Here is a 19,344-nt window from a genome sequence, read left to right as displayed (position 1 = left end):
TCTCCCTGACCCATAACCCTCACTAAGCTTTCGATGTCCTTTGCCACCTTCGAGCATAACCTAGATGATTGCATTGTTTTGAGTGGTGAGCTGCAAAGTATCCCACTAATATAATGATCCTTTAAATAAGAGCATATATATATATATATATATATATATATATATATATATATATATATTTGCAAATGAGACATACAACTTTTCCTCTTTTGTAAATCTTGCCAAAATAACCCATCCAAATATTTCGTAGTCTTAAAAAATCCTTCATGGAAGATTTTGTTCTTAGAAAAACAATACCATTACCGTAAAGCCAAACCAAAAAACACTAGCTCCCATCCTCCCATGAGGACATGCCCCCGTGAACCCTCCTAGACTTGACAACGAAATTCAAAATAGTATGTGTACTATTTGAAAGAAAAACCCATGAAGTTGTATAATATATAATGCTCTATGAAGCAAAAATTCCAAGTGATAACAAACAAATAAGTAATTTTTTTAGGAATACCAATTACAACGTAGACGCACATGCTCACGCATCGTGTACTGAAGCCGAGTCGAAACTGTGGAGCTTCAAGATTGATGAAATCACCATTGATGCCTCACTGTTGACTAGAACATCGCTTCCAACTAAAAGAATAGTTCGCATCGATGAGACACCAAAGCATCAAACCAGGGGTCTGATTCCTTGTGTGTCGAATGCACAGACACTTTAAAAAACACATACATAAACATATATGAATATAAATCGTCCTAGTTAGTGTGACATCACCATTACCATGGGCCAAATATGTCATCATCTGACCTCGTGCGACAATTATTTCGCAACCCCCATGGGTTTTGGGCTGCAGGATCGACAGTTAGTTGCAACACAATATACCACAATTCATCTTATATTTGCAACACTGAAAAAATCAATGCATGGACATGTGTGGGTCACCGATTCTAAAATAATTTAGACTTACAAAATATATGATTTATCAACAAATGAAACAATGTATAGACATATCCCAAGCTAAAGCAAGTAGACAATCCAATTTGTGCGATTCGCTCTTTTGTGCAACATTGTTTTATGGGCAACAATGATATTTTGAGTGCGCCAATGCTTTAGCCTAAGTGATTAGATTAGGGAATTACTAGTTGCAACTTCATCTCCCCTTTTTGATGATCGCTCCCCTTTCTCCATACCAGCCATGGTGTCATACAAAGGCTTATTCATAGTCTCCGGGAGGCAGAGCACCAGTAGCCCACCGATGATGGCCAACACGCCAAACACCACGAATAGCACCCGCTCGCCGAGTAACACCACTATGGGCGCTAGTATGGCCCCCATTTGTGACCCCTGTGCCTTGCACCCCAGTGCGACGGTACGCACCACCGTAGGGAACAACTCTGACGCATATACGAGCAATAGGTTGTATGTTCCCGCCATTCCAAAGATCCCGACCACCCCACATGCCATCCTCGCCACCCTACAATGGCATGCAATTGCATGTGGTTAAAGCAAACCCTTGTAACTCAGCTTGTGACTCAAATACATAAAATACGAAGGGTTTAATTACCTCATGGCACCGACGTCGGGGATAAGACTAGCAGTTGTGCAGAAGACGCCGCTGAGAAGCATCGAGCCAATGGTGAGTGGCTTCCGGCCGAAGTGTTGAAGGAGTACCGCCGTGACCAGGTATGCAGGCATCTCGGCAAGAGAGTTAACAACCACACTGATGTAAAGGTTGATCTTTAGGTTGACCACGTTGAGGGTCAACCCAAAGTACACCACCGAGCAAAGAAAGGTGATGATAACTAAGAGCATGAGCCTAGCCCGCATTGTCTGTGACCGAAACACATCTAAGACTGATGAGGTCTCCACAACCTTCTTGGTGATGTCGTCCTCATCGTCGAGCCTCAGCCCCACGCAATCTGGGATGCTCTTGCCATTGGTGGACGCTATCTCTCGTAGGACACGCATAGCATCATCCGTCCGGCACCGCACGAGGTACCAACGCGGGGACTCAGAGACAAATGGCACGACGACGAGGATGAATGCGAGGGAGGGCAGCGAGGAGACAATGTAAAGGATGCGCCAAGAGGATTGGAACAATGCTGCGATGCCGGCAAGGGCTGCAATACCGCCGGAGAAGAAATAGCAAGTGGATGTGCCAACGACGCCTCGATAGGATGGCCCAATAGGTTCTGTGGCGAGGACGAAGGAGCAAAAGCAAATGCTTCCTGCACTAAAGCCCGTGAGTAGGCGGAAGGCTACATAGACCCAATAGTTGGGGGAGAGCGAGGTGAGAAGGCCGAAACCTCCACTAAGGAAGCATACTAACTGAAGGGACCCTTTCCGACCTAAAAAAGAATCCGACAGGTGTCCAAAGACACCGGAGCCTGCAACCAACAAACCAACGATATGATCAGTCACACGAAGCAACATTGTAAAAACAAACAAATAAGCTAATAAACCGTGTTTTGGGTTGTATTATAATGTACTCCCTCCGTTCGGAATTACTTGTCACAGAAATAAATGTATTCAGATGTATTTTAGTTCTAGATACATCCATTTCCGAGACAAGTAATTCCGAACGGAGGGAGTATCACTTAGTGAAGAGATTCCCTAGTTATCCCAAATCCAAGTGAAGAAAAGTCAGAGCCGCATGGTGGAAACCCTGCAGATATGATCACTTATAATTACCCGTGCATTGCAAGGGAGGTATACATATTTTTGTAGGTTAGCCAGTGATTTACCTGTAATTTTAAATTTAATTTGATTGTGTGAAAAACATAGATGCAAAAGAAAAGCAATCAAAAAAAGATGAGGAGCAAAAAATGAGACATAGGTAAAGAATGTTGGACGAAGGATGAGCAGTCGAGAATAGAACTTTATGTCTGTTTTAAGGTAGGAGAGATAAGATACACCGGATCCTAGTCCCTCTTCGGAAACTTTCAATCATGTGCTTATTATACGCCACTGAGCAGATTATGAGTAGATAACAACCGTGGTTGTAACCCCAACTAGCAAGCAAGGGCATTTTCAACGCCCGCCCGCAATCGTCCGAATGCACGGTTTGAACATGTTGTGCAATCCAAGGCGGTCTCGTATCGACCCACAGGATAGTCCGGACGCACTTTGTTTTACAAACCGGAGACAAATGTGAGGGTGTTTTGTGGGCGTCCGGACAGCACCCAAGCCCGCTTCTGACTATCCTAACTCATCCAAATCCTCTCCTCCCTCGCCTATGCATTTCCGCCTGACGTCACCTGCCCGCATTCATGCCGCTGTAGAGCAGGCGCTCCACACTGAAGCCGGCCCAGAGCGAACGCGACCTCTCACTTGCTTCGCCATTTGCAAGCGTTCAATACCGAAGACGAGTTACTAGGCGGGCAACACAGATATCTACCGTCTATTCAATGCTTTGTCCGTCCGTATGCTGTCATTAAGCAGGCTCGCCGGCCAAGGAACCCACTCTGGCGTCACGCATTGACGCACCCAGACGCATTGACTCATCGAAATCGGCTATTTAAAGATGATAGTTGAGATGCATGCGGACTAAACCCCTATTCACGGACAAATGCGGAAGAAAATTTGCGGATTGTCATTGAAGATGCCCCAACAACACTACTGGATGACATTAAAAAGCTATTCCAACATAGTAATTAGTAATTTGTACCCGTAAGATAGTTTCTGCTGCACACATACTTCTCTAGCTGCAGTTTAGTACTACCTCCATAAACTAATATAAGAGCGTTTAGAATACTAAAATAGTGATCTAAACGCTTTTATATTAGTTTACAGAGGGAGTAATAGAGAAGAGTGCAGTGAGAGTGAAACAAGGGCTACAGTAAAATACAACTACAACTACCCTGTTGAATTATTAATGCATCCGTCCAGGCGATCCAGTGATGCGACCTGCCAATTACGATCAAGACATGATTGACGAAGACACGTTTCTCTCGTTAATTAAACCAAACAACGGCTGAAAGATACTCCCTCCGCTCATAATATAAAAGCATTTTGACATTACACTAATGTAAAAAACGTTCTTATATTATGAGACGGAGGGAGTAATTGAGAGTGTTGTATTACTAAAAATCCTATAAGCCACTTGATGGCAAATTTCGATATTTCAGAGTATGACACCGCTCTCTGGCTAACATCATCTCTAATGTGAGTCAAAAGCTGTTGGAAGAAGGCTTAAGACATACACGATGATGCTATCTGAACACTGTCACCTAAAATAAGTGTTACTTCCTCTATTCTATAATATAGAAACGTTTTCGACACTAATGTAGTGTCAAAAACGTTCTTATATTATAAGACGGAGAAAGTAAATTGGAAGAGTGAGAGAAAAGAGAAAAAAGATTGCCTTCTTGTAGCCAAGAGATCATATCTTAGAAAAAAAAACAATTATACCACTGTTAGATAGTATTTCCACTGTAAATTAATATAAGAGCGTTTAGATCACTATTTTAGTGTTCTAAATGCTCTTATATTAGTTTATGGAGGGAGGGAGTATTTTTAGTTTAAAATTATTCATCCCACAAACCTGAAGATACTTCATCGTGTAGTATGTATTTTAGTCTTCTCTAAAAGGTCTAGCCCCCGTGTCGCTCGTCCTGGGCGACACGCGTGGCGGCGCCATCACCCGCCTAACCTACCTCTCCTCCTGCCTTCCCCTCTGGCCGTCCCTGGAGGACGCCGCCGGCAAAGCTAGTGCGGCTGACGGCGACGGCCGGTCCTTTCTTGTGGCTATTCTTCCCTAGGTCACGAGGACCCAAAGAGATTAAATCCATCCCATGGTCACTAGTGAAAGCCAGATTTTCAGTCGGCTAGACGTTCATGCGTCGCTAGTCAAGGTGCCTATGTGCTTGGTTGAGCCTAGCACGTACACGCTGAGTTCTCATCGACGGCGACGAAGACGGCTTTCAGCGGTGCTTCCATGGCTGCTGGTGGCTGGCAGGCCGGCAATAGGGTCATCCCGACAAGATCCTATGACAGCCGTCCGTGGCCTTCATCCTTCCAGCTCGTACAACTCCGCGCTTGATGCAGCGGCCGTCGCTGGTGTGGGTGTTACGCCCAGATCTGATGCGCTGCTACCTGTTGGGCTCCGCTTACGGTTGGGCCATCTTGCCTGGCAGCGGCCTTGATGTGGATCACGGTGGCCACCAAAAGGTTTTCATGAGGGTTTTCCCTTAAGATCCGGTGGTTGACATTATGATGAGATGCAAACTATGAATATCGGCTTGGTGCAGAGGGATGATGGTGTAGCGGCAGCGGTCACACATTGCATGTAGCTGCTGGGCTCGTGGAAAAGTGGTGGGGACAACACTTGAGTGACTTGATGGTGGTGCTACTCCGCACCCGGTCTCGAGCTTTGAGGTGAAATTCTAGGTGACCCGAGTTGGTTATACCTAGCAATAACGACGTTTTTATGTCGTTACGTTATTGAAGGCATTGCTCAGATATGCTCGGACTGGTTTTTCAGGGTGAAAATTTAGATTCTGACCTTGAGTGGTTGTATCCGGTGACGGCGGCTGACGAGTGTCGCTCCCTTTTTGAAGGTGTTGCTGTTGAAGAACCTTGTCGTTCGTTTGGTGTAATAAGATGGTTGGTGCGGATATGGTCATTGATGTAGTTCGCCGATTATGGATTTGATCGCTTTAGTTTTATTTCCTCGCCCTACATGTAGCTTTGGTCTTATATGACTTTGCTATTTGTTGGCATATTATTGTGTCCGTGTGTTGGTGTTGGTTGTGTGTATCCTAACTATGCAGAGGCCGGATGTGCTCATTGTGTTTGTATTCTTTTAATACTTCACTTTGAGCCAATAAATTCACCCTTTGTCGAAAAATATAAGAGCTCATGTCCTTCACTTTTTTTTTTGCGATAATCATGCTTTTCATTTTCATAGGTACCCGTCTCCGAACTTGGAAACGCAACAACCTTCAAAGTATAAGGTGCATTAATTTCTGTTAAAAGGAAAACTTCTCTACGTTTGACCCATTTGTAGAGCAAAATTTCAATAGCTACAACACCAAATAGTACCATCACTCCATATTTATTTGTTTAATATTATATATGTAGATATAAATGTATAAACTTGATCAAACTTTAAAAAAATCTCTAACTAAAAAAATACACCTTATGTTTTAAAATGAAGGAAGTATAGCATAAGATACAATTGTACATGCTCTAGAATGGACTGAAAAAATTTACTCCCCCCTTAAAGAAATATATGATCGTTTAGATGAGTAGTAGTTCTTTGTCTGAAGCGGAAAAGTCTTGTGTAGGACAGGGACCAGCGAAAAGAGAATTAGCAAATCGCATCGGTTCCTTTTTTTATGCCGGAATGCGCCACCACTAGAGACAGTCTAAGCTATGCCGGAATGATTGGACGTACCCATCATGCAGCCGGCGAAGTAGACGGCCTGGACGAGGCCGACCTTGTACCGGTCGCCGCAGACGAGGCCCCACTCGGCCACCGTCGACGAGCCGCTCCCCTGCTCCCACTCCCACCCGGCCGCGGCGCCGGCGCACCGGTCGCCGCACCGCCCGTCCCCCGCAGGGCACCACATGGCCGGCTCGCGGTCCGCGAAGATCATCACCATGGTGTGCATCGCCTCCAGCATCCACGCCGCCGTCACCAGCACGAAGTGCCGCAGCTGCCACCGCCCGAACTCCCCCGCGTGCAGCGCCAGCGCGTCGTCGATGCTCACGCGGTTGCTGCCGCCGCCGCCGCTGCCAGAGGCGGCGAGGAGCGCCTCGGTGGTGGACATGGCCGCCCGTACGTTGCGCGCTGAGCGAGAGTGGTAGCTATGCAGTTGCCTTTGGCGCTCGTGGTGTGTGCGTGCGTGTACTAGTTGGGGCAATGAGCTTGATCGTGTGCTGCTTGTAGGCTTGTAGCGAGGCACCTCTGTTTATCAAACAGAGTCGCTGGACCCGGCCAAGACCCGCAGCAAACCAAAACAAAGTAGCACCCCTCAGGAATGACGACATTCTACTCCCTCCGGTCCTAAATCTAACTAAGGAGGCCTAAATCTTTTTTAAGATTTCAATGCGGACTACATATGAATATATACCGTCACACTTTAAAGTGTAGATTCATTCATTTTGCTTCATATGTAGTCCTTAGTGGAATCTACTTATATTTGGGAACAGAGGGAGTATATCCCTTGCATGGATCCATGATTCACTGGTGATTTAAGATTCATGCTATATTTTTAGGGTATGATTTTTTTTCTTTTTTCCATTGGAATGAAAACTTTTGTCTTGTTTTGAAGTACTATTACATTAATCTTTGATTTTAAATATAGTATCGAACACTGTATTTTGTTAATCTTCTTCTATATCTAATTTTAAAAGAAGGATTGTTTCTTTTTTTTTTGCGGTGGGACCCAGGCATGTTTTCGTCCGCCGCGGGACTAGTTTTCTTCGTCTGTCCCGACTACCGATCCTCGGGCGTGAGTGTGTGCGATTCTCCCGATATATATTCTCGCTTGGCTAGCCCGCTTGGGCCTTGGCTCAAGCTTTCGCTAAAGGCAAGTGCAAACGGGCTGTCCCAATTCGCAGGCTACAAACAAAATTGCAGTGGTGGGAATCGACCCCGCACTGGATACTAGGGAGGCTTGCCAGCCGAGCCTATATGGTGCATGAATTTTATAAAAACCTCTATACGTCGGAGGGGGTAAGCAATATGAATGCGGTGCTTAACAGCGTACCCAGCAAGGTTACGCCTGAGATGAACAATCTGTTGTGTGCTTCGTACACATGTGAAGAAGTCAAGACCGCTCTTTTCCAAATGTTCCCGACCGAATCCCCGGGTCCAGACGGCTTCCCAACACATTTTTACCAAAGGCATCTGGACATATATGGGGCCGATGTGACAAAGGCAGTGCTGAGTATTGTGAGAGGAGAAGAAAGTCCAGAATGCATCAACGATACAGTGTTGGTCTTGATCCCAAAGGTAACGAACTCATCTCTACTAACACAATTTAGACCTACCAGTTTATGCAACATACTATACAAGATAGCATCCAAAGTTGTGGCAAATAGGTTGAAACAAATTTTGTCGGACATCATATCGGAGGAGCAATCGGCCTTCGTTCCTGATAGGCTCATCACGGATAATATCGTTAGTGCATATGAGTGTCTTCACTTTATGGAACGCAGCAAGGCAAAGGCGAACAACTATTGTGCGCTAAAACTTGATATGATGCAGGCATATGATAAGCTCGAATGGAATTACCTTGAAGCTATGATGTTTAAGTTGGGCTTTGCTCCATCATGGGTGCACATTGTCATGGGTATGGTCCAATCAGTTTCCTTCTCAGTTCTTTTTAATGGAGAGGGACTTGATCAGTTCGTGCCAAGCAGAGGTATTCGGCAGGGAGATCTAATATCTCCATATATTTTCTTAATTGCAGCAGAGAGCCTTTCGTGCCTCCTGAAATCCAGTTCTTCGTCATCACTGGATGGTATTAAGGTGGCTCCTACAACTTCGGCTGTGAACCATCTTCTTTTTTCTGATGACAGCCTGTTGCTTTTTAAGTCAAGTAATGATGGGGAAGTTGAAGTATCAAACCTACTAGATAGTTATTGTTTGGCTTCAGGACAAAGGATAAATCATGAAAAGTCCTCCATATGTCGATTGTGGCCCATGAGTCCGCATACCTGTTAGAAGTAGGGAATTTTTTCATACTTCACTGGGAGCACACGACGTCCTTCACCTGTGACATTCAGCGGTGTGAGTCTGGTAAGAGCTTTAGCCACACGAACGCGTGCCCGAACCCTTACATAGTCGCCTTCATAGAATAACCTTGGCGGCAACTGAACCTCTTTGACATGGCCAATGCGACGAGCAAGCTGATCCACTATTACCCGCATCACGTTACATATCCGGGATCCCATGAATCTGAGCCCAAACGTACAGGCCATCGAACACCACCGAATTAGGGTCCGTTTTCCCATCATAGTCCTCCACGAATAATCCCATACCTCGGAACAACCAGGGGCCGCCATGGAGGACCTTCTTCCAGACACCGAGACAAAACATCTGCAAGACAAACAGATTGTCTCCTGCCTGCCTATACTTTGGAACATGAGCCAACCCCCAGATCGATTTGAATGTCTCGAACATCGCTGATGAACTAAAGGGACGACTCGTGTTCAACCTGCCAATCACAGGCCATCTTGCATCTGCCTCGAATTTCTTCATTTCCTCCTCTCCCCCACGATCACATCGTCCATTTCGTCACACTGCAGGTCCATGTGCTGCAACATCTCTTCGAGTTTCTTCTCGCTCTAGCCCCCCGAATACGACAATCCTTCCAGCGCCGCCATCTTGGTTACAGATCAGATCTGCCTCTCCATAGCCCGGCCAGCAGCAATCACGAGAGACTGCACCGGTGGCTAGGTTCGGCGGCCGGTAAACTCACAACAGTGATGGAGTCGCTGCTAGAGGAGAGAAACCCTAAACGAGAGGGTACGTTACACATGACTACATGAGGTTGTTTTAATTGACGGAGGGAGTATTTTTTTTCCAACAAACAAATTAACTAGTACAGGAGGTTGTTAGCACTATAAAAGAAGACCCAAAAGAATAGCATACACAGACACACAAAACTAGAAACATACTACATGTAGAAACAATCAACTGAATTCCTAAAAAGTAAGCTATGCATTAGCACAACGCCAAATAACAGTTCGTTCAAGCATGTGCCAATCGCTCTTGTGTGCAACATTTCCGTGGTAACATCTTTCAGTCACGATAATTACAAACACTAGTCAAATTTCGGAGTTCCCCGATATAACTTCTGCTTCACTTGTAGGTGCCCTCTCCCCTTTCTCCAGCCCGAACATGGTGTCGTACAAGGGCTTGTTCATAGTCTCTGGGAGGCAGATCACAAGCAGCCCACCAATGATGCCAAACACGCCGAACACCGCGAATGGCACTTGCTCCCCAAGCACCACCACCAAGGGCGCCAGTATGGCGCCCATCTGCGACGCCTGTGCTGTACATCCCATCGCCGCGGTACGTACTGCTGTTGGGAACAACTCTGCAGTGTATACGACCAACAGGCTGTATGTCGCTGCCATTCCAAAGATTCCTACCATCCCGCATGCCATCCTCACCACCCTACAACGACACGCAATTGTGTGCGGTTAAAGCAAACCTCACCCTGTCTGTCATGCACATGCAAAATCAAGAAGGGTTCAATTACCTCAAGGCACCGACACCGGCAATAAGACTGGCAGATGTGCAGAAAATGCCGCTGAGAATCATCGAGCCAATAGCGAGTGGTTTGCGGCCAAAACGTTGGAGGAGCACTGTAGTAAGCAGGAACCCGGGCATCTCAGCGAGACAGTTAGCAACCACGCTGATGTAAAGGTTAAGCTTTAGGTTGACCACGTTGAGGCTCAGCCCAAAGTACACTGCGGAGCAAAGGAAGCTGATGATCACCGAGAGCACGAGCCTGCCCCGCGTTGCCCGCGATCGGAACACATCCAAGATCGTCGACGACGACTCCTCGACCTTCTTGTTTAGGTCATCTTCATCATCGAGCTTGAGCGTGACACCATCCGGGATGCTTCTGCCATTACTAGATGCAATGTTTCGTAGAATCCGCATCGCGTCGTCGGTGCGCCGCCGCACGAGGTACCAACGCGGGGACTCAGATACGAACGGCATGACGGCGAGCGCGAAGACAAGTGATGGCATGGAAGTGACGACGTAGAGCAAGCGCCAGGATGACTGGCACATTGCGGCTATGCCGGCAAGGGCTGCGATGCCTCCGGAGAAGAAGTAGCAAGTCGACATGCCGGTGACCCCACGATAGGATGGGCCTATCGGCTCCGTGGCGAGGACGAAGGCACAAAGGCAAACGCTTCCAGCGCTAAATCCTGTGAGAAGGCGCAATGCCATGTAGACCCAATAATTCGGGGAGAGAGCGGTGAGGAGGCCGAAGATGGCATTGAGGAAGCACACCACGTGTAGGGTCCCCTTCCGACCCATAAAAGAGTCTGACAGATGACCAAAAACGCCGGCGCCTGCAACAAGCAAATAGTATAATGAACAACTACATGAAACAACGCCAACATAAAAAAAAACTGTTGGATTGAACCAGGTTTTGTGTTGTAATCCAGTTGATAACTTAGTCTAGCAATATCCTAATTAGGTGAAATCCTAGTGAAGAAGAGTCAGGGCCCATGTAGATAGAGGGACTGGGATCCTCTAACTTAACTTAGGTGACTAAGCAGTGCTAACATGTGGGCGAACTAACATATAGACCCAAATGTCAGCCACTCCTATGTCGCCTAACTTAAGAGCAACTCTGGAAGATCGTCTGTACGCGATACTGTAAAATCAGCTTACGGGTCACCATAAACTTGTCTTTGCCGTATGAAATTGAATCTGCCAGAACAGATACCGGCAAACTGTACTGCCAAAAAAGATCCCTCTGCTTGCTCCGGCGACGCTCCTCCGCTTGCTCCGGTGACCCTCCGGCGAGGCTCCAGTGGCCGCTGCTCCAGCAACGCTCCAGGGACGGTCTGGCGCCGCTGCCGAGCTCCTCCGCTCGCTTTGGCGACGTTCTTGCCGCCTGCTCCGGCGTGGACTATTTTACGGTTCACCTTAAAATTGGCTCGAAAACTGCAGGTATAGGATATGTGGGTGATAATATGCGGTGACCTGCAAATTTTTTGTGGGACCTGCTATTTTACGGGATATATCCGGTGTGTGTTTTGCTAGAATTGCTATCTGCTACTGTAAATTAATTTTACGGGATATATTCGGTGTTTGTTTTGCTAGAATTGCTATCTGTTACCGTAAATTCAGAGGTTATCTGCTAGAGTTGCTCTAATGAAGCAGATGTCGATCGTCAGCAGTTTTTGTCTTTTTGAGGCGTACACCTGATCGCAGTCACCGTCAGCTACCTACGGAACTTTCCTGGGTTTTCCTCTAATAATGGGTGTTCATGTATAAGCCACTGAGCAGACTATGAGTAGTTAATTCTGCAGCAATTGTGAACACCAACTTGTTAATCTAAAAAAAAGCAAAACTGCTGGTGACAGTAAATTCAACATTACCTGCTTATACTACGTTACGGGCTGACAGATTCCGCTGCAGTTCAGCAGAAAAATATGCCGAGAGAGTCCAACAAGATATGAAGTCAGATGCATATGGCTTAGCGTCCACAACCACAAGAGGTGTACAACGCTTGTGATGCACTAGTAAGCGGCTAGAGAACAATCACGGATCGCCATCAGGACGGCTAAGATAGCATTGACGAACCATCGAAGCGGCGGAACCATTCAAAGCTTAACCGATGGGAGCAGGCAGAGGAGTGACGTACTCACCGATCATGCAGCCGGCGAAGAAGACGGCCTGGACGAGGCCGACCTTGTAGCGCTCGCCGCAGACGAGGCCCCACTCGGCCACCGTCGACGAGCCGCTCCCGTGCTCCCACTCCCACCCGGCCGCGGCGCCGGCGCAGCGGTCGCCGCACCGCCCGTCCCCCGCGGGGCACCACATGGCCGGCTCGCGGTCGGCGAAGATCATCACCATGGTGTGCATCGCCTCCAGCGCCCACGCCGCCGTCACCAGCAGGAAGTGCCATAGCTGCCACCGCCCGAACTCCCCCGCGTGGAGCGCCAGCGCGTCGTCGATGCTCAGGCGCTCGCCGCCGCCGCTGCCGGAGGCGGGGAGGAGCGCCTCCGTGGTCGACATGGCCGCCCGCGTACGTCGCGGGCGAGCGTGGTGTTGGCAGTACTCACTCTGGTTTACTTCCCTTTGCGCTCGTCGTCAGCTAGCAGCTAGGGCGCGTGCTACTTGTAGCCGCGTAGGCGGAGCGAGGCAACTGCCCTACACAGGATTCAACTGTGGCGCGGTCTGGGTCATCGCGTGTATCTCGCGGACCAAATAAAAAGCGAAATATTCCAGGTGATCTACTCCGTATCGGCGACTGAGTTACTGAGTTGGTTATGCTAACTGCACAGATTTGACTCGCTGTAAGTAGAGTCTAAATAAACAAGGTGTAGGCATCACGACAGCAGTGGCGTTTTGGCACGAGACCCGAAGTATATGGGGACATCTAACCAGTTTTATTTATGCCACCATCTAGTGCTTTCTCTGTTCAGCCATTATTCCTGAATAAAGCCATATCATCAGTTGTCACGACGCATATGGAGCCCTCGATATACATTTGGAGATCGGCAAGCGGCACACAAACTCAATGTTGTCGTATCCCAGCCTTTGTAAAATAATTTGTTTGTTCATTCAAACACTTTGATTCCCTTCGAATTTAAAATGTTTAGCACATCAAGTAAAGATGCACATAGTTTTTTACAAGTTGCATGAACAAAACCATTTAACCAACAACGTTTACATATCACAAGTTGCAGGCGTGTGCACAGTTCCTTTCTCTGGCGTGTGCATTATCCCCTTCTTCGAGATTCATGGAGTGCATGACACCACACACGCTTGTCCCAAAATGCTCGCGCCACATTATCTATTGGGTTCGGATCCAACATGATGAACCGATTCTCCTCGGTTATGCACTCAGTTGTCGTCCGGCGATTTGGAATTTTGAGCTTACATGCCGCCATCTCATCATGACGTCGTCTCCTCTCTTACAGAGCATCTCATCTTGCCCCTTTCTTTTGGTTCTTCTTCTCCTTCATCTCTAGATTTTCTTGCTTGCACTTCTCGACGTACTCGTTTCTTGTCCTCATCAACTCATGATCTTATTTTTTGTCACCTCCACCTCTTCTTCTCTCTTGAGCTTCTCCTGTCCTCCCTTCGTCCAGATGGGCCGACCCGTGCTACATGCTGGAGTGGGACTTCTATACATCTTTTTTCCTTTTATCTGTATCACCAACATTATATTCTCCTTCGTCTATATCTGGAGATGAATTGTCGCACTTTCCAGTTTTTGGTCTGTTGTCATCATTCCTCATCTTCCACTTCTCTTGGCCTTCCAACCAAATTACAACAATGTTGGAGGCCAAAAAATTGGCCCGTTGACTTAGTTGTTTGTTGGTACCTCTCTAGGGCTATGTTAACCTAAAGCAAACATATGCTCAAATTGATGAGAATGCTCAAAGTAATACAAATGTGGGAATCAAAAGGCAACATTATTTCTTATGTATTAGTCAATGGTGACACCGATAGGAGGATTGTGCTTTGCTTGCTCCAAACAACCCGACCAATGATTGCACATCTCTTGAATTGCGCCTCATCGGTTGTGAGAGATTTGAGGGTACGATGTGTTCTGTGCCCAAGATGATGTTTGAAACGCTCGTCGATGCACTTTCAATGCTTTGCACTCGTCTGATCTTTCCTAGTGACCTCATCGAGAGAGATATCTTCCCATGCCATGACAAGAGCAATATCCTCATTGAGCTTGAAGTTTGCTCCCCGAATTGCAACCTTCCTCCATGAGTCAGAGGGTTCAAATTGATCAAATTTCATATACTAGCTGAACGCATGATCAAAAAGTGATAATGATGCATCCTCGAGATCGACATCATTTGTCCTAGAATCACCCATCATACTATCAAGAAATGGTTCGCCATTTAGGGCTAATTTCCCCAAATCACAAATCGTCATCAAATCACAACCATTGCACATTTGCCAACAAATTTCCATGATTACCTCACACTCAAAATATAAAGAAAATGAAGGCATTTTTTATCCATTGCTACCTCTTGAGCATGCGTTAGTTTTTCCTTGAAAAGGAAAGGGTGATGCAGCAAAGTAGCGTAAGTATTTCCCTCAGTTTTTGAGAACCAAGGTATCAATTCAGTATCAGATTACACGCAAGTCCCTCGTACCTGCACAAACAAACAAGAACCTCGCAACCAACGCGATAAAGGGGTTGTCAATCCCTTTACGGTCACTTATGAAAGTGCGATCTGATAGAGATAATAAGATCAATATTTGTGATATTTTTGTTGTATAGATTGGAAAATAAACAATGATAGAAATAGCGAGTGGATAGGAAAATAATACGATGGAAAATAGACCCGGGGGTCATAGGTTTCACTAGTGGCTTCTCTCAAGATAGCAAATTCTACGGTGGGTGAACAAATTACTGTCGAGCAATTGATAAAAAAGCGCATAGTTATGAGAATATCTAGGCATGATCATGTATATAGGCATCACGTCCGCGACAAGTAGACCGAAATGATTCTGCATCTACTACTATTACTCCACACACCGACTGCTATCCAGCATGCATCTAGAGTATTAAGTTCATAAGAGCAGAGTAACGCAGTAGGCAAGATGACATGATGTAGAGGGATAAACTCTAGCAATATGATATAAACCCCATATTTTTATCCTCGATTGCAACAATACAATACGTGCCTTCCTGCCCCTGCTGTCACTGGGAAAGGACACCACAAGATTGAACCCAAAGCTAAGCACTTCTCCCATTGCAAGAAAGATCAATCTAGTAGGCCAAACCAAACTGATAATTCTAAGAGACATGCAAAGATATTAAATCATGCATATAAGAATTCAGAGAATAATAAAATATTGTTCATAGATAATCTTGATCATAAACCCAAAATTCATCGGATCTCAACAAACATACTGCAAAAAGAATTACATCGAATAGATCTCCAAGAGAATCGAGAAGAACTTTGTATTGAGATCCAAAGAGAGAGAAGAAGCCATCTAGCTAATAACTATGGACCCGAAGGTCTGTGGTAAACTACTCACACATCATCGGAGAGGCTATGGTGTTGATGTAGAAGCGCTCCGTGACCGATTCCCCCTCCGGCGGAGCGCCGGAAAAGGCCCCAAGATGGGATCTCACGGGTAGAGAAGGTTGCGGCGGTGGAAATAGGGTTTCGTAGTGCTCCTGGATGTTTTCAGGGCATATGGGTATATATAGGAGGAAGAAGTAAGTCGGTGGAGCTGCGAGGGGCCCACGAGGGTGGGGGCGCGCCTACCCCCCTGGGCGCACCCTCCTGCCTCGTGGCCTCCTCGCTTCTTTCTTGACGTCCACTCCAAGTCTCCTGGATCACATTTGTTCCAAAAATAACTCTCCCGAAGGTTTTATTCCGTTTGGATTCCGTTTGATATTCCTTTTCTGTGAAACACCGAAATAGGCAAAAAACATCAATTTGCACTGGGCTTTTGGTTAGTAGGTTAGTCCCAAAAATAATATAAAAGTGCATAACAAAGCCCATTAAACATCCAAAATAGATAATATAATAGCATGGAACAATAAAAAATTATAGATGCGTTGGAGACGTATCAAGCATCCCAAAGCTTAATTCCTGCTCGTCCTCGAGTAGGTAAATGATAAAAACAGAATTTTTGACGTGGAATGCTACCTAGCATAATTCTCAGTGTAATTTTCTTTCTCGTGGCATGAATGTTCAGATCCGAAAGATTCAAGACAAAATTTTAATATTCACATAAAAATAATAATACTTCAAGCATACTAACAAAGCAATCATGTCTTCTCAAAATAACATGGCCAAAGAAAGTTATCCCTACAAAATCATATAGTCTGGTTATGCTCTATCTTCACCACAGAAAATATTTAAATCATGCACAACCCCGATGACAAGCCAAGCAATTGTTTCATACTTTTGATGTTCTCAAACTTTTTCAATCTTCACGCAATATATGAGCGTGAGCCATGGATATAGCACTATAGGTGGAATAGAATGGTGGTTGTGGAGAAGACAAAAAAGAGAAGATAGTCTCACATCAACTAGGCGTATCAACGGGCTATGAAGATGCCCATCAATAGATATCAATGTGAATGAGTAGGGATTGCCATGCAACAGATGCACTAGATCTATAAGTGTATGAAAGCTCAAAAAAGAAACTAAGTGGGTGTGCATCCAACTCGCTTGCTCACGAAGACCTAGGGCATTTTGTGGAAGCCCATCATTGGAATATACAAGCCAAGTTCTATAATGTAAAATTCCCACTAGTATATGAAAGTGACAAAATAGGAGACTCTCTATCATGAAGATCATGGTGCTACTTTGAAGCACAAGTGTGGTAAAAGGATAGTAACATTGTCCCTTTTCTCCGTTTCTCTCATTTTTTATTTTGGCCTTTTCTGTTCTTTTTATGGCCTCTTTTTTTCTTTTTTTATTTTTCATCCGGAGTCTCATCCCGACTTGTGGGGGGATCATAATCTCCATCATCCTTTCCTCACTTGGGACAATGCTCTAATAATGATGATCATCACACTTTTATTTACTTACAACTCAAAAATTACAACTCGATACTAGAACAAAATATGACTCTATGTGAATGCCTCCGGCGGTGTACCGGAATGTGCAATGACTCATGAGTGACATGTATGAAAGAATTATGAATGGTGGCTTTGCCACAAATACGATGTCAAGTACATGATCATGCAAAGCAATATGGAAATCATGGAGCGTGTCATAAAAAACGGAATGGTGATAAGTTGCATGGCAATATATCTCGGAATGGCTATGGAAATGCCATAATAGTAGGTATGGTGGCTATTTTGAGGAATGTATATGGTGGGTGTATGATACCGGCGAAAGTTGCGCGGTATTAGAGAGGCTAGCAATGGTGGAAGAGTGAGAGTGCGTATAATCCATGGACTCAACATTAGTCATAAAAAACTCACATACTTATTGCAAAAATATATTAGTTATCGAAACAAAGTACTACGCGCATGCTCCTAGGGGGATAGATGTGACGTCCCCGATTTGACCGTACACTAATCATACATGCAAACGTGTATGATCAAGATTAGGGACTCACGGGAAGATATCACAACACAACTCTACAAATAAAATAAGTCATACAAGCATCATATTACAAGCCAGGGGCCTCGAGGGCTCCAATACAAGAGCTTGATCATAGACGAGTCAGCGGAAGCAACAATATCTGAGTACAGACATAAGTTTAAACAAGTTGCCATAAGATCGCCAGCACAAACTGGGATACAGATCGAAAGAGACGCAGGCCTCCTGCCTGGGATCCTCCTAATCTACTCCTGGTCGTCGTCAGCGGCCTGCACGTAGTAGTAGGCACCTCCAGTGTAGTAGGAGTCGTCGTCGACGGTGGCGTCTGGCTCCTGGACTCCGTCGTCTGGTCGCAAAATCGGGTATAGAAAGGGGAAAAAGGGGGAGCAAAGCAACCATGAGTACTCATCCTAAGTACTCGCAAGCAAGAAGCTACATTACATATGTTTGCATTGGTATCAAATGGAAAAGGGTAGCATATGTGGACTGAACTACAGAATGCCAGAATAAGAGGGGGATAGCTAGTCATATCGAAGACTATGCTTCTGGCAACCTCCATCTTGCAGCATGTAGAAGAGAGTAGATGGTAAGTTCACCAAGTATCATCACATAGCATATTCCTACCCGGCGATCCTCCCCTCGTCGCCCTATGAGAGAGCGATCACCGGGTTGTATCTGGCACTTGGAAGGGTGTATTTTATTAAGTATCCGGTTCTAGTTGTCATAATGTCAAGGTACAACTCCGGGTCGTCCTTTTACCGAGGGACACGGCTATTTGAATAGATAAACTTCCCTGCACGGGTGCATCATATTTCCCAACACGCTCAATCCCCTTTGGCCGGACACACTTTCCTAGGTCATGCCCGGCCTCGGAAGATCAACATGTCGCAGCCCTACCTAGGCACAACAGAGAGGTCAACACGCCAGTCTAAATCCTATGGCGCAGGGGTCTGGGCCCATCGCCCATTGTACACTTGCACGTTGCGTGGGCGGCCGGAAGCAGACCTAGCCCCCTTAATACAAGAGCAGGCTTACGGTCCAATCCGGCGCGCGCCGCTCAGTCGCTGACGTCACGAAGGCTTTGGCTGATACCACGACGTCGAGTGCCCATAACTGTTCCCGCGTAGTTGGTTAGTGCATATAGGCCAGTGTCCAGACTCGGATCAAATACCAAGATCAGGGCCAGGCCCACCTCTCTCCTAGGTGGTCTCAACCTACCCTGTCGCTCCTCCACAAAGGTTCACTCAGAGGGCCTTCATGACGAACATCCTTTCGGACCTAATCCGGGAATCACTCGTGGGTACTCTACGAGCCGACCCGATTTTAGTCACCACAAGTATCATATATTATGTATAAGTATATACCCGTTATCACCTCCCGAGTGATCATGGCCCGATAGTCTAGCATGGCAGACAGACAAGAATGTAGGGCCACAAATGGAATACTAGCATCCTATACTAAGCATGTATGATTGCAGGTAAAGGTATCAACAGTAGTAGCAAGGACAGACTATGCATCAAGATAGGATTAACGGAAAGCAGTAACATGCTACGCTACTCTAATGCAAGCAGTAGAGAGAAAAATAGGCGATATCTGGTGAT

General features: G+C 46.0%; 2 protein-coding genes across 2 annotated transcripts; both read right to left on the bottom strand.

Annotated features, from left to right (window-relative positions):
- Nucleotides 1–917: 917 nt before the first annotated feature.
- On the bottom strand, nucleotides 918–6,853 carry LOC119356638 (organic cation/carnitine transporter 4-like). The gene is made up of 3 exons (XM_037623625.1): nucleotides 6,393–6,853; nucleotides 1,560–2,382; nucleotides 918–1,469 (listed from the first exon to the last, which is right to left on the bottom strand). Exons 1-3 carry the CDS (start codon nucleotides 6,766–6,768, stop codon nucleotides 1,118–1,120), a joined length of 1,551 nt encoding a protein of 516 aa, XP_037479522.1. The 5' UTR covers nucleotides 6,769–6,853; the 3' UTR covers nucleotides 918–1,117.
- A 2,718-nt stretch (nucleotides 6,854–9,571) lies between these two features.
- Nucleotides 9,572–12,881, bottom strand: LOC119356637 (organic cation/carnitine transporter 4-like). The gene is made up of 3 exons (XM_037623624.1): nucleotides 12,347–12,881; nucleotides 10,213–11,038; nucleotides 9,572–10,127 (listed from the first exon to the last, which is right to left on the bottom strand). Exons 1-3 carry the CDS (start codon nucleotides 12,714–12,716, stop codon nucleotides 9,776–9,778), a joined length of 1,548 nt encoding a protein of 515 aa, XP_037479521.1. The 5' UTR covers nucleotides 12,717–12,881; the 3' UTR covers nucleotides 9,572–9,775.
- Nucleotides 12,882–19,344: the final 6,463 nt, after the last annotated feature.

Source organism: Triticum dicoccoides, chromosome 2A, assembly GCF_002162155.2.
Source record: "Triticum dicoccoides isolate Atlit2015 ecotype Zavitan chromosome 2A, WEW_v2.0, whole genome shotgun sequence".
Classification (NCBI taxonomy): Eukaryota; Viridiplantae; Streptophyta; class Magnoliopsida; order Poales; family Poaceae; genus Triticum; species Triticum dicoccoides.
The sequence above is the reverse complement of the archived record's forward strand: the minus strand, read 5'-3'. Positions and strand labels throughout refer to the sequence as shown.